This window comes from Phodopus roborovskii, unplaced genomic scaffold, assembly GCF_943737965.1.
Source record: "Phodopus roborovskii unplaced genomic scaffold, PHOROB, whole genome shotgun sequence".
Classification (NCBI taxonomy): domain Eukaryota; kingdom Metazoa; phylum Chordata; class Mammalia; order Rodentia; family Cricetidae; genus Phodopus; species Phodopus roborovskii.
The window spans coordinates 5702280-5718613 of record NW_026125546.1 but is presented as its reverse complement, the minus strand read 5'-3'; the positions used below and the strand labels follow the sequence as shown (position 1 = coordinate 5718613).

The 16334-nt window shown below is 39.5% G+C and overlaps 1 protein-coding gene across 1 annotated transcript; it reads right to left on the bottom strand.

Annotated features, from left to right (window-relative positions):
• Positions 1-5268: 5268 nt before the first annotated feature.
• Positions 5269-15465, bottom strand: Samd9l (sterile alpha motif domain containing 9 like). Its single transcript, XM_051177179.1, has 2 exons — positions 15317-15465; positions 5269-10332 (listed from the first exon to the last, which is right to left on the bottom strand). Exon 2 carries the CDS (start codon positions 10309-10311, stop codon positions 5566-5568), a length of 4746 nt encoding a protein of 1581 aa, XP_051033136.1. The 5' UTR covers positions 10312-10332; positions 15317-15465; the 3' UTR covers positions 5269-5565.
• Positions 15466-16334: the final 869 nt, after the last annotated feature.

The following is a 16334-nucleotide window of genomic DNA, read 5'->3' as shown; positions in this document are numbered from 1 at the left end:
GAATATTGTACACAGAAAAATAATAAAACCAATATAATCCATAATAGTGCAAAAAAAGAACGTATTTCATAAGAAGGTAAACCAACAAGTCACTAATAGTAACCCACCGGAAGAGAGCCTTAGACCCATACCAACAGGAGAAGAGACCCCCACCTGTACCTACTGGAAGAAGGGATGGGAAGATGACAATATAAGAACACATTCAACAACAGAAAAACCAATATGATGCCACCAGAGCTTAGGGACTCTACACCAGCAAGGTCTGAATATCCCAACACAGATGAAGCAGAAGAGAACGACTTTAAAAACAACTTCATGAAAATGATAGAGACCTTAAAAGAGGAAATGACAAAATCCTTCAAAGAAAATAAAGAAAAGACAAACCAAAATTTGAAAAATTTCAAACAGTGAAAGGTTTGAAAGCTGAAATAGAGACAATAAAAGCAAACAAACAAAAAACAAAAAAAAATAGACAAACCCAGAAAACAGAAACACAGTCTGAGGGAATGCTGGAATTAGAAAAAGCTGGGTAAATGATCAGGATTTACAGATGCAGGAATAACCAACAGAATACAAAAGATGGAAGAGAGAATTTTAGACATTGAAGATACACCAGCAGAAATAGATTCATCAACCAAAGAAAATCTTATGTACAACAAATCCCTAACACAAAAAAGGCCAAACCTAAGAATAATAGGTACAGAAGAAGGCAAAAACACCCAATTCAAAAGTGTAGAAAACATATTCAACAAAATCATAGAAGAAAACCTTTCCCAACCTAAAGAAAGACAAGCCAATGAAAGTATATGAAACTAACACCATACAGAACTGACCACAAAAGAAAGTCCCCTTGCCACATAAAAATCAAAACAGCAAACATACAGAATAAAGAAAGAATATTAAGAGCAGCAAAGGAAAAAGGCCAAGCGAAATATAAAGGCAAACCTAATAGAATTACACCTGACTTCTCCATGGAAACTCTGAAAGCCAGAAGGTCCTGGATAGATACTCTACCAACACTAAGAGACCACAGATGCCAGCCCATACTACTATACAAAGCAAAGCTTTCAATCACTATAGATGGAGAAAACAAGATATTTCATGACAAAACCAGGTTTAAACAACACATATCCACTAATCCAGCCCTACAGAAAGTACTGGAAGGAAAACTCCAACCTAAGGAAGTTAACTACACTCACAAAAACTCCTACAGCTAGTAAACACCTTCAGCAAAATGGCAGGATACAAGATTAACTAAAAAAAAAAAAAAAAAAAAAAAAAAATAGTAGCCCTACTGTATACAGACACTAAATGGGATGAGAAAGAAATCAGAGAAACATTACCCTTTACAATAGCCACAAACAGCATAACATATCTTGGGGTAATGCTAACCAAACAAATGAAAGACCTATATAATAAGAACTTTGAGTCTTTAAAGAGAGAAATTAAAGAAGATACCAGAAAATGGAAAGATCTCCCGTGCTCTTGGATAGGTAGGATCAACATAATAAAGATGGCAATTTTACCAAAGTCAATCTACAGATTCAATGCAATCCCCATCAAAATGCCAGTACAATTCTTCACAGATCTTAAAAGAACAATACTCAATGTTATATGGACAAAAGACCCAGGATAACCAAAACAACCCCATACACTAAAGGAACCTCCCGAGGCATCACCATCCCTGACTTCAAGCTCTATTATAGAGCTGTAATCCTGAAAACAGCTTGGTATTGGGACAAAAATAGACAGGTAGACCAATGGAATCGAATTGAAAACACTGATATTAACCCACACACCTATGAACACCTGATTTTTGAGAAAGCAGCTAAAATTATAAATGGAAAAAAGAAAGCATCTTCAACAAATGGTTCTACCATAATTGGATGCTGACACATAGAAGATTGCAGATAAATTCATATCTATCATCATGCATAAAACTTAAGTCCAAATGGATCAAAGACCTCAACATAAATCCAGTCACACTGAACCTCATAGAAGAAAAAGTGGGAGGTACCCTTGAACAAATTGGTATAGGAGACCGCTTCCTGAATATAACACCAGTAGCATAGACACTGAGATTGACAATTAATAAATGGGACCTCCTCAAACTGAGAAGCTTCTGTAAGGCAAAGGACATAGTCAACAAGACAAAACGGCAGCCCACACAATGGGAAAAGATATTCACCAACCCCACATCTGACAGAGGAATGATTTCCAAAATATACCAAGAACTCGAGAAGCTAATCACCAAAACACTCAATAATCCAATTAAGAAGTGCAATAAACTTACAGCTGATAATATACCTGACATTCAAATATTGAAAGCCTCTCTTTTTTAATCTGAAGCAGAAGATTGCTTACTTCCTCTACTTTTATTTAACAAAATACTTCGGATTTTAGTCAGATCAACAAGTCAAAAGAAATAGAAGGGATACTGATGGGAAAGGAAGAAGCAAGTTCATCCTTTTTAGTGGTGGACCCATTTAGCCATCATAAACATTCTCCCAGAAAGTTCTTAGATCTGTTAAAGACTTTCAGCAAAGTAGAAAGGTACAAACCCATATACAACTCAATGACTTTTTGAATAGTAGTTCAAATTTTCTGAGAATGAAAAATCAAAACAAAACAAAACAAAAAACACAACTTACAGAAATCTATATAAGTACAGGGTTAAACTTAATTGAGGAAGTGGATGGTTTTTACAAGGAATACTTCAAGAATCCAAAGAAAGCAATTGAAGTAGACACTAGACGATGGATAAACTTCCTGTGTATTGCATTGGCAGAATCTATATTGTAAAAATGTCTGTGTTACCACACTCTTGCATAGTTTAATATAAGGCTTGAAATTATGATGCTGATAGAAGAAAACATAGTTAAAAATATATTAAGATACAAGCATAGAAAAAGCTTCCCTAAAATCATCCTGGTCTATTGTATCTAATGTCCATGGTATTTCTAAGCTTTATTTATGTATTTTTTTCCTGGTCTCATCTCTTTGTTTATCTGGTCATGTGTTTTGAGCAAACACAGGGGGCGCTGTTATTATTGAAGTGTACAATCTGAGAATCAGCTAATGATGGCTAACATGAGACATTCAGGGAGCCTGGAGTTAGCAGTGATGTAATCTGTTATATAAACATTCTTGGTAGAATGCCAGTTTTGTGGGTTTCCTGTAAATATCTTTGTGCTGTTAGTTTTGTCAGTTGAGAACATGCCTCCATCAGCTTGACCTGTAGGCAAGCCTGTAGGACATTTTCTTGATTAAAACTTCATGTGGGAAGGCCCAGGTCAATGGGTCCAGTGCTAGTACTGGGGAGGTGATTCTGAGTTCTATAAGAATGCAGGCGAGCAAGCTATTAGCCACATTCCTTTATATTCTTTGCTTTATTTCCTGCATTCAGGTTCCTATACTGTTTGTTTTTCTGCCTTGTCTTCTATCAGGGATGAACAATGATTGAGACGTTAGGTTGCTTTTAGTCATGGTCATGGTGTTTTATCACAGCAATAGAAATCAAACTAGAACAATGTTCTTAGGATCAGGGGTGAGTGCATTTGCCAGCCTACCTGTGTGTGCTTGTTCATAGGTCTGTGTACCTACTTTCATGCAGCCTGTGCATGCTGATCTGTGCTTTGCTCAGAGTGAACACAGCATGTCACATCGGACTGCAGGACCTTGCATTTTCAATTTCCCAGCTCTGGAGCTCTTTCCTAGCTAGCTTCCTAGCTTGGACCTCACAGGTTCTCACAGTCTTGAATAGGCACCAACCTGCATCTCAGAACATTTGCGAAAGTTTGATACTGTCATGGTACAAATGTGATTTGTCTCCTTGGAAACTTATGTTGAACCTTTTCTTTGTGAGACATTAAGAGATGTGACTTTAAGAGATTATTAGGGCAGTGCTCTCACGAATGGATCCATCTCCTTATGGGATTAAAGGTTTAATGAGTCAATGGACTATCTCTAGAATGACAATACCAGGAAAGCCACTTAAATTGGGTCTGCGCCACCTTGACACTCATATATTATTCCGGGTACTTACTCAGGATTCTGCCAGCATGAAGACCATCAGTAAACTCCCCCGCCTTGCTTTTTAAGAACAGATCTGTGAGCTAACAAAACTTTCCCCTACAACATAACCTTTCTGTGGCCCTGTACTTATACTGATATGTATAGGAGGAGCCAACAAAATCACAGCCAGTGTTTGCAGCAAGTGGTAAGAGGAGAGCAGGAGGGACCCTGGCTGTGATGGACTGAAAGCAGGGAACAGGGGCAAAACCTTCTATTTAGATTCAAACTCATGAATGAAAGGGTGGGTGTCCCCTGTTTCTCTGGGTTAACTTTCTTTGTTTCTGCCAAAACACAACAGGAAGACTTCCTGGCGGAGATTGTGGAACAGAATTGTGAAGGACGAATCAGAATAAACATTAGGAGCATGTTAAGTGAAAATAAGACAGTCTTGGAGGGAGAATTGCAAGCACCCAGGACAGTTTGAGAAATAGAAAGAGTGAAAGTGTGGGTGTGGAGAACAGAAGAGAAGAAGGAGGGGATCTATTATGGAGGGGGAGAAATGTCTGCCTTTCGAGGTAGACAATGGAGCAGGCTCTCTTGGGGCTTAGAATGGGGTGGATTCAAACAAGAGACTGCTTTGATGCTGTTCCTTTCCCCATTTGCACTCCTAAGGTAAAGAGGTGGGCGAGGGATTGTGTGTGAGAGCCTATGCAAGCACTGGTGTTCAATGGAGAGTGAGAAGCAATGTATGTACTTTACACAGAAGCTCTTATCAACAGCATGGGTGAGTGGACCTCTGTGGCTGCTTGAAGTCCCAGTATCCTGCCTAGGCGATGCCTTCAAGCACACACACACACACACACACACACACACACACACACACACGTGCTCGTGCATTCCAGTTGACCCAGAGTCTCCACAACTCCTTTTGATCAAAAATTATTTTCAACTGTGTGTTGAGAGAGAGAGAGAGAGAGAGAGAGAGAGAGAGAGAGAGAAAGAGAGAGAGAGAGAGAATGAGAATGTGAGCACAGGTGTCAGTGGTTGCCAGAAGGGCATTAGAATCCCCTCATGCTTAGCTTAGGTGGTTGTGAGCCACCTGATACCTGATGTGGGTGGTAGGAAGTGAACTCAGGTCCTATGTAAGAGCAGCGTGTGCTATAGACTGCTGTGCTGTCTCTCCAGCACTATTTTCAAATAATCTTCTTAGTTAAATGTCTGGTTTCACAGTGAAGAAATAACTCAGAAAAGTGATTTAATTTACACAGATTTTATTGACTATTTAGACTGTTCATATAAACCAACTGAATCGTCTTAACTGAATATGTCAATCTGGGAATGCATATTTAGGATATGGGATGATTGATGCTGCTGAAGACCAAGCTGTAGTATGGACATATTTCCTACCCTACAAAGTCTTCCACACTGATTAGAGAAAAAGAAGCAAACTGTGATTGCAATTGAGCCAATCATGTCATGCAAATGCTATGGACTAGAAAGAGTGACTACAGTAATAGATGTAAATTAACACCTTTGAACTAATGTAACTTCTTAGATTACTTTTATGCCATATGCCAGAGGGCCCTCAATAGAAAATCCTAGGTAAAAGGCTACTCTCTCGATGTTCCTTCCACTTCTGAGTGGACCCGAGTACACAGAATTCACCGGTATTTTTATTTTTGCCTCAGTTCCGTATTCTACATAGATTAGCTTGCCTTCAGCCTGGCCATCGAGTAGGCGCAGGAGGTCTTTGACTTCGCGTTTTTCCCACACTACTCCACTCTGCCAGAAGGAATTTGAATCTTGTACTTCACTGAGGTAGCGCTCGATTTCAGCCTTGTGAACAAGTCTGTTAAGCCCCTTCTTCTGCCCCAGGTAGAATAGGGTGCTCGGCTGCTTGGATCTGCACATGTGCTTGTACTGTCTCCTGAAGGATCGATTCAGGGAGGATACATATTTTTCTATGAGCGTGGAGTCTTGATCTAGCTCTTTGCTTTCCGGCCAGAAGAGGAGGCAGGCCAAGAAATAGGGATCAGGATACGGATGACTGAGGCCTACGAGTTGCAAGACTTCTCGGAGCTTTGTTTTCAGTGTGTTAAATGGCAGGATGTACTTGGAACTGGGTTTCAAACAACTGAGAATAATGTTGGCCAAAATGAAATTTTGTGTCTCCTTTGTCAGACTCTTCGTCAGTCGCTTGGTTAGGCTGTGCTGTAACAGGAAGGTATAATCTTTCACTATGTTTTCCATGTTGTTAGCCTCTTTGTGGTTTGGGTTAAGATATTCAAGGAGCCCTGAAAATGTATCTGCTCTCCATGCTACTATGCGTTTCCTACAATTCTCCTCTTGCAGTAAGAGGTTCTCTTTGCCCTGCAACAAATTGGTATCCAATCGGCAGAAAAGTCCTGCGTATTTCTTGAAAGACCTGCTGACTTTCTTAATTAGTAAGAGTTCTGTCATTTCTTTTGGGGTGTTCCTTGGTTTCAGAAGACCCATATAATCCAAAAAAAAATCAAAGCATCGTTTCAAATCTGACTGTAAATTCTGTAGGTGGGATGTAAATTTGCTGAGAACAGCACAATATTCATCTTTTGTGTCTGAAGGGATGGTCCCCTTTCCAGATAAAAACTGTACCATAGCATCTATCAACATTTCATTTTCTTTGTGGAAAGGGGGTGTGAGCTGAAGAAATTGGATAGTGTCCAGACCTACTTCTATTTCACCGAAGAACCCAGCTGTGTTGTATGTATCATATCTTCTTTGGGACTTCTGTGGTGACCAGGCCTCGGTTTCATAGTCTTTACTATCAGTTTGCTGCTGAGACTCTTTGAATGCTTTGGCAGCCTTTTCAGCGATTTCTAGCAAATGTGTTAGATCATCCACACTAATAATCCTACAGGTCTCATTTTTAACCAGCCACTGTTTGATCTCACTTTTGTAAACTTGACCAAGTGTATCTGAAATATAGGAATTCTTAGGTGCTTTTCTTTTGGCCAGATTTGCCCAAAACAGAGCAGTGCTAAAGTTCTTCTCTTTAATGTAGAAATGTCTTGCTAAAGCTTGACAAATGAATGCATTTTGTGGGAATCGATCACTTCCCGCAGTCAAGATCTTTTCCGTTTCCTCATTCTGCAATTCTTCAATTAAGGGGGAAAACTGTGTATCTGTTTCGGCTCCGTGCTCCTTTCTTTGCCTTGTAAGCAAGAGAGTTTGTACATCGTGCTTAAACTTGTCTCTTCCTATTCCAGAGTCATAGAACACATTCTCCTCTAGTATTTTCAATGTGATCTGACACTTATCCATTCCATAGCTCACTTCCAGTTCTTTTAGACAGTGGATGGCAATTAGAGGATGAATGATACGTATACCAGTATATCTCCCATATTCTAAAACTTCTGTTCTTATTACAAGTGTTGAATAAGTTCCCATGTTGTCTTCTACACTTTCAGGTTTTCCATATTTACTGGTATAAGTGATTCCTAAAAATATTTCACACTGTGAAACTGAAATGGTAGAATCTGTAACGTAAGAGTTGAGTAATGCCAGGTAAGAAATGAGCTGGGCTTTCCTGCTATGAGTATCCAAGTCTTTCAGTGTATTCTTCACTACATTTTGTATGTAAGTTGGGTCAAAATTGCCTTTCAGCATCATGAAGGAATAAAAGTTTTCACAGTTCTTATGCTCCTTTTCAATTTCCTGTAGTTTGGCCTCAAAGGCTCTTTGTTCTTTGGGAGAAAGTTGATATTTTAGTGAAATGCTATCTGCTAATTTTGCACTTGCGTCTGGATTCTGAGACCTCATGCAGTTCAGGATTATTACTAATGTTTTTTCATATCTCAGACCCTTTTCTGCTATAAAGGAATTGATGGCATTCTGTAGAATTTGGGTGTTTTCTTGTTCTTCAAAATCATCCACGAGGAGAAGAACTGGGATGTAATCCTGGTGGCCGGTAGACTTGTAGCTGATCAGCTTGCTTACTTGTTCTCCAATCTCAACAAAATCAGTTGCCTTGTTTTTCAATACAGCACATCGAAACTTCTTTTTTAAGTCCCAGAGAACATGCATAGCCAATGTAGTGCCTCCACAGCCTGGGTGATGGTATAGGTTGATGACTTTGGCAAATACCGGTTTAGGAGAGTCTGCACACTGTTGTATTAAAGTAGTAAGTTCTTCATAACCATCCCTTTTCACAAAAGCTGAAGAATAGTTTTCAGAAGAAAAGTAGAAGTTCCACCAGGATACTCTGCCTCCTCGATAAAAGTGTTCTTCCTTCAACTTCTTAAATTTTAGGAATTCATGTTCATCTTTCTCTATGTCTGTGTCTCTACACTCATTTTCACAGAGGATTTCCAGTGCAGTCAGGATATCTTCCTCCATTTTCTCCAGGATAACTGAGGAGGAGCCACAGGAGGGCAAGAATCTTCTTGAAGACTGAATCACTGACTTCAGTTTAAGGATGGTATTGTTGACCAGCTGTATATTTAAAGTGGAAATGCTATGTTCTGCTAACTCCTCTTTGATTTCCAGTCTTACTTGCAGTAGATCACTCCACCGTTGGTAGATATGTGAGTTGACACAGATACACAACATGTTGTCCATTCCATTGAAAACTTGATAGAAAGCACAAAAAGTCTCAATGAGTGGATCCTTTTGGTTTTCTACTGGAGAAAGTAAGAGAAATACCACCAAAACCTTCCCTCTCACCATGATATTTTCATCTGTGAGAAATGAGATCAGTCCCCTAACCCCAGAAGCTCTATCTCTCTGCCATAAATGTGGCTCCAGAGGCTGACACGAGTCATTCTGCAAGTCTAATCTGCCATTGCAGAAGATCCAGCTGGGCTGCTCAAAAAGTTTCAGAGTAGAAATTTTCTCTTCTGTGGTAGATTTTTCTTCATACTGACTGGGTAGGTGAAGGTTTGCTATTCTGCTTTCTCTGTAAGCTTTGACCACTCCCTTGATCTGAGAGTATGGGTCAAAATCCAGCACAGCAAACAATTTAATTTCTTTTAGGAAATCTAAGTGCTCTATTTGATTTGGTGCACAGTTATTTGTTACAAGAATGTACCAGTCATAGTAAGAGTTGTCCAGTGAACCTTGGTGTCTGGTCAAAAGTTTAGCTAGCTTTAGTCCCTCACTCTCTTTCTTAGTCACCATCCAATGCTCTTCTGCCTCTTTTCTAGACTCTGTCCATGTCTTTAAGTTCTCTTGAAATTTTAGGAACTCTCTATCCCGTTGCTTGGCATTGGCCAGGATATTCTTAGAGCTAGGCCCTTCTCTCACAAACAATGCAACCTCTTTGCTTGGTTTCCACGTATTATCTGTGTAACTTTGCATCATGATGTAGAAATACTTTTCTTTACATATAGAATGCTTGGGAATAACATCTACTTCAATGACGAATCTGTCAGAGGGTGTATTGTTTTGCAGTAGAACTTCCACAAACCGTGGTTCCCGAATACATGCCCTGGCTTCTTTGATGTCACTGTCTTCAAAATACTTTTTGATCATTACATTGAAATGGTTAATAAAGACATCTTTACTGGGTACTTTCACACCAACAATTTCTCCATGTGGTTTGTCCTCAACTCCAAAATGGATAGTGCCATTGGTGCGTGAATTCATACAAGCTGATGCAAACCGGAAGACCTCATTGCTGAATTTCATCTTAATGTCTTCTTCTGTGGCTGTTTCTGTGTTTGTGAGAGCTTTAAATTCATGTACTGGGTCTATAAGATTGAGTGGCCCTGTTTCAGCAATTTGTAGAATAGAATGTTCTATGTAGCATCTGTCATCATGGAAAGAATCAAAAAGATGTGGCATGCAAGACATCTGTTCCAGTTTGGTTTTATTACCTTTCATGTCTTTAGTCAATATGTCACTTAACATATTTTCTTTCAGAAGACTTGATTCTTGTTCTTTATTCTGTTCTGTTTCTCTGAGATCATGATCACTGTTGGATGAAATAGATTTTTCTTCCTCATCTTTGGACATTTTTTGGTGGGTTTTTCTTGATGGTTTTTTATTATTTAATTGTCTGGAATCTTGATTGTCACTTTCAGGGGGATTATTCAGTTTGTTATAGGCACGTTTGATCAGAAGTGCTGGACCCCGGGGTAACCCCATTTCTCCAAGATCCTTTTCAGTTAATTCCTGAAGAACCATCCCTGTCACTTCTTCTTTGAGCAGGATCTGAGCATATGTCTCATCAATGTTAAGGTCTTCAGTAATCCATTTTTTTACATGTTCTTTGGTCCAGTCTTTGATCAATTTAGGTGTAGTTACTTGTTCATTCATGTCAAAGCTTCAAATCTGTTTCTTGAATAAAGTAATATAATAACTATTTTAGAATTATATTTTATCATTGAAATCCCATAGCCAATTACAAAATACTAAAAATGATATATAGAAATATGATTATTTTTCATGAATAACTTAAAACTGGCCATTATAACTTGATTCTGAAATTGGCAGTACTGCTATCTAGGTGATAAACCTTTTCATCTTTGATAACTATCTTTTTAGACTTACCTGTGTAGAAGCTGGAATTTTGTAATTTAAAACTAGAGTTTCCAGTAACAGAATCACTTTTCATAGAATATTTTAGATATATGAATAGACAAAAACAATCTCAAACTCATACTGATCAACAAATGGAATAATAACCTGAAGAGGTCAAAGCTACTGTAAACATAAAGAACAATGTGAAGGTTTCATAATACATGGATTTACCACAAGAACAAACTCATAAACCATTTGAATAGATCAGAGGGTCCAGAATTAAGTTCTACAGTCACAGTAATCTAAACTTCCACCCAAATGTCAAAAGGACACATTCAGAAAAGATAACCTCACCAATAAACACCTCTGGGAAGACTGGATATTCACATGAACAAGGTGAATATTTCTAACTCGGCAGAAAATCCTACCACAGCCTTGAGAGTCCAGCTCCCAGAATTGCACCCAGGTAATAAAAACATGCATCAGTGATAGGGGATGTCCTTCTGTATAAGCGTTTCTCTTATTGGTCGAAGAATAAAACAATTTTTGGCCAATAGAGGCAGGAAGAGAGGCGGGGAGACTAACAGAATTCTGGGAAAGGTAGGCAGAGAGGCTCGACAAAGTGACTCCATGTAGCCTCCAAAGGAGAAACAGGTCTGGACGTTCTCTGGTAAACCAAGACCACGTGGAAATACATAGAATTATAGAAATGGGTTAATTATTAAGACAGAGCTAGTCATCATTCAACAGTTTATAAATTAATATGTCTCTGTGTGCTTATTTGGGGATGAAGGGCAGTGGGACCTGGCTGTAAAGAAACTCTAGCAACAACACCAGAACAGCAGGACTTGAGAATAATTTTACTTACCTGAGGGAATAAGACTCATACATATATTGATGATTATTTTTTTCTCTCAAGTCTTTTTCTTCCTTCTTTTCCTGTTCTATATCCCCCTATAGACCTCCCAAGGAAAACAATATAAAAGGTTATATCTGAGGGGAGGGAGAAACTGCGACGAGAAACTGCGATGAGAAACTGCTGAGGAGTTTGTGTAGGGAGTAGGTCTTTATCAGCCAGACTTTGTAAGCAGGTAACTGGCACCAAAGTGGTGTTGGGCCTGACCTTGGTTCTACAATTAGACATTTGGGAATTTGTCCTGGATATTACCTGTGAGGGTCTACGTTATGAGGCATTTAGTCTAGTTTGTGTTTGCTCTGAGGCCATTAATCGGCTAATTGCATGCAGCTTGTATTAGAACTAATTTTTCTATGTCAGTCTGAGCTATGAAAAATATCCTAGTTTTATTTCTATTCTTCAGAATTATAAATATTAAGAAGAAATCAACTTCCCGAGCATCCACTGATGTATGCATGCCCAGTAGGTGGGATAAATGCAGGCAGAGGGGAAAATACCCATAGTTTTTTTAAGGGAAGAAATGTAGTGGCACATGAAAAAAATTACAGACAGAAGCAACAAGTTTTTAGAGTCTGTGGTCCCCTGAGCCTTGCTTGATAAGGTTCCTCCCTCAGAGAGTTATTGATCTGGTGGGTCAACACCTGAATTATTACTTACCATCTGTTGCATTTATGTCATGGCTTGTGACAAAATCCAATTCAAAGTGAATCAAAAGCCTTAATGTAAGATCCGAAGCTGAGAACCATAGCCAAAATATTGCAATATATAGGCATATAACTGGTTTGGCAGAAATGAAGGCTATTCTAAAGAGACACCCATGCCTCTCAGTTTTACTATGAGACTATTGAAACACAGGACCCCAAAGAAATGGAGATTACCCTCCAGGAATCTCATGCTGGGACAAGGAAAAGTCCTCAGCCAGAGATACTTGGAAAGAAAGTCACATAATTCTAAGAACTTGTCAGAACACCTTACAAGTGGAGACTCAAGCCCAAACAGCGATGGGTCAGTGGTGAGTGGGATCACACGTTGACTGCTCACAGGTGTAAATCCTCGGCCCTCTTTTTTAACTTTAACTTCACTTTAGGATCCTGGTGAAGGATTGTGAGGCTACATTGAATAAACATTGTTTTTCTGGTGTCTATCTTTTTGTCTCTTCTAATTGGCTTATTAAATGACCTGACTTTGGGCACAAGCTCTGATCCCCAAGTTTGATAACGGGCATAAGCAAAAGATTTCTATGAAAAGAACTTCTGTAGCACAAAAATAATCTTAAGAATTGACAAATGGGATTATATGAAATTAAAAATCTCCTGCATAGTTAAGGAAACAATTACCAGAGGGGAGAGACAGTTGTTAGCAACTATATATCAGACCTGGGATTGATATCTAGAATACACAAATAATTTTAAAAATACCAAAGCAAATTATTCAGTCAGTAAATGAGCCAATGTACAAGACAGTTTTCAAAAGAAGAAATACAAGTGGACAAAAAATATATGAAAAAAAAATGTCAACATCTTCTGGCATCGGGGAAATACAAATTGCAAGTGCTTCGAGATTCCATCTCACCACATTTACAATGGCAATCCCGGAGGATACTGGCCAAGTTGTAGGGAAAGAGGAACCCTATTCTATTGCTGGGGTAATGAAAACTGGTATAGCCAACGTGGAAATCAGTTTATGAAGAAACTAAAGACAAAGTTGCCATTATGACTCAATTCTAGTCCGCTAGGTGATCAGAGGACTCTATGGGTCATCATACAGATATCTGCACACCCTGTTTATTGTTGTACTATAACAATGGCTAAACATGGAGCCAGCCTAAATGTCCATCCATAGGTGAACAGATGAGAAAATGTGGTGCACTTATATGAATGAGTTTTATTTAGTGGTAAAGAAAAAAAATCATTACATTTACAGGAAAATGGACGGAACTGAGAGTGAAGTAACCTAGGCTCAGAAAGGCGAATGCCACATTTTCTCTCATATGAGAAACTTAGATTTTAATTTTTATAAGGTGTGTCGGTGTGCATGAGTGTGTGTGTTTTTCTGTGTGTGTCTGTGAGTGTGCAATTGTGTGAAACTAGAAAGGGAAATATAAGAGGGAAATGAGATCTGAATTCATGGGACATGAAAGTCTAGAGAGGGCTAGCAGGGGGTTCAAGGAAACTATCAGCAGTGGGACAAGGGGGTTGGTCAGGGAGACTCCTGGGGGAGGAAAACAAACAAAACAAAGTGTATGAAAATTCAGTGATGCAACTCATTGCTTTGTATGCTGACTCAACAAAACTAATTTGAAAGACATTTAAGGAATGTCTGTTGAAATTATTAATGTAGGAGCTACTCATTATAAAGTCTAACAAAATATAAACTTAGCATGACTGTGTTTGGCATTTCTTAAAAAAAAAATCTCTCCTGGGGACTCTTCTTGAAGCTCACAAGGGAAGAAGAGGAGAAGAACTGAGGCTCGAGCGTACAGGGCTGGGTTGGGACAAAGAAGGAAATACACTGGTAAAGGGTGGGATGTTTATCAGAGTGATTGGCATAGGCTGCAGCCTTGCAGCCACCAAGGAGCTTCCACCGACCTTGTTCAACTTCTTTTGGTTGTCTTGGTGTCTTGAATGTTCTTAGTTTCTTTTGGCTTCAATCTGAGGTCATGAACAGCCCCAAGCTAAACAAGGACTATGAGTAATAGGCACAGGAACCCCATAAATGTATTCGGATGATCACCTCTGTTATTTTGGAATGCAGTTGGGGGTGGTCTCAGAAGTTCCACTACCATACATGGTGTCTGTATTGTATTCAGAAATCAGTACTCGCTTCTTTTCATTCATTCGGTACGAAGTCGTGAGTATCTATTATGCACAAGGCATGGTGTGAAGTCCTTTCATGATACTCTTACTCCATTTAAAAGAATTAAAAATATAAACCATACAAGTTACCCGCGCATACTAAAAATGTGTAGAAGAGTAAGTTGTGGTAGGTGTAAGACACAGGAAGCAACTGGGATATGTGAGGAGTGTGAACTGTGAGTAGGAGAAAAGTGTGAACCTGACTTACGTGAGGGTAAAGGTGGGAGTGAGGAGGGAAAGCTGCCTTTGGGGCTGACTGAGGAGCTGAGTGATAGTCTACCTAGGTTTCAACAGGCCTGCTTGGTCTCAGGGACACGGTATGTGTGCTCTAGCAGAGGACAGTCTCCTGTGAAGCAAGGGTCAAGGCATTGATTTGCTCTGGGGTTGTCCTGGACAAGGAAATGCAAACCAGTAGATGGCACTTCTAGCCTGGAGACCACTTCCTGACCATCCTACTTCTCTGCGTAAATCCACAGTGCTGATGTTCTGGTTTGACTCCAGTATTTCAATATTGGGAAGGCTGTGAAATTGTGTAGATCAGGAGGTGGAGATGAGTGGGAACTAGGGGCCAGAAATAAACTTCAAAAGCCCGTTGGTAGTGATCTACCATGGTATGAACAGTTTCCTGCTGCTGTAGACTCCTGTTGCTCTAAGATCCTGCCTAAGAACAGGAGTCCAAAACAGTCCAGTCCAAACTCTGGAACAGTGAGCCACAACATAATGCATGTTAAACAGCTTCTCTTAGGATTTTGTTAGAGCAACACAAAACAGCTAAATCCAGTCATCTCGGGTAATACACATTTGTGAGCACTAGACAGAAATGATAGCAGCATAGGCTATTCAGGATATGCTTAAAGGTTTTACCAAAGTCACTTTAGAAAAGAGGATTACTTTAAAAATTAACTCTCATTTATGTGGGATGTTGAATACATAAATCTCATATTACTTTCAACTTTAGTCTGTTGTGGGGCTGGAGAGATGGCTGGGTGGGGGAAGTGTCCTAGTGACCACGTAAAAATTGGGCTCTCACCTGCAATCCTAGCACTGGGGAAGTGGATATGGGAGGATCCCCGGGGCAGGACAGACAGTCTGCTTTAATCAGTGACCATCAGGTTTGGTGACAGTTCTGTCTCAGAAGCCAAGTGGTTGAGGATGCTTGATGTCAACTTCCAACTGGAACGCGCAGATGCCTGCATAAGGGCATGCACACATATTCAAACTTGTACACACAATAGTTTATAGATAATAGACAAGTCTACCTGTGGCCATGGCTGCACTGAAAGTTGAGAACCCCCTGCCACAGCCTCCTGACTGCTGGAGTTTCATGTACTCCATCACACTCGGCTGGCTTTTCATATACTTGAAGGCATTCTTGCAGACAGCTCAAGAGGTCTTTCATGCTCACATAGACTATTTTTATTATCAGTATTGGTAACTTGATAGACAGAATTAATCAATCTAATCTGTCAGCCTGTCACTTTTCTAACTTCTTCTGGTTTAATGATCTCAGCCTCAACTCACTTCCACGCCTATGTTCACACACTTGACTTTGCCATTGTGATTATGAACTTATGGACCAAACTCTGCCCTCTCCACACAAGTTCCTGTGCTCAGATTCTAGCTTCTGTTTCCTAAGACTATGACCTTATTGGTGGACAAAGTTGTTTTACACGCCATTGTTTAGCATGAGAGGTCATTGAGGTAACATTACCAAAGGATACATTTCTGTTGTTGAAATGACTCAATTCTTGGTATTCTAATAACAGCAACCCTAAAAATAGAGTAAAATTATTGCTGAGATCAGGCTATGCCTTGCTCTAAGCTATTAAGTACTGTATAAAACAGGGATTTTAAAAAATTTATTCTATTTATTTTTTTATGTATATGAGTGCTCTGCATGTACACCTGCACTGCAGAGGAAGGCATCAGATCCTATTATAGTGGCTGTGAGCCACCATGTGGTTGCTGGGAGTTAAACTCAAGACCTCTGGAAGAGTAGCCAGTGCTCTTAACCACTGAGCCATCTTCTCTAGCCCAGCCTTTAACTC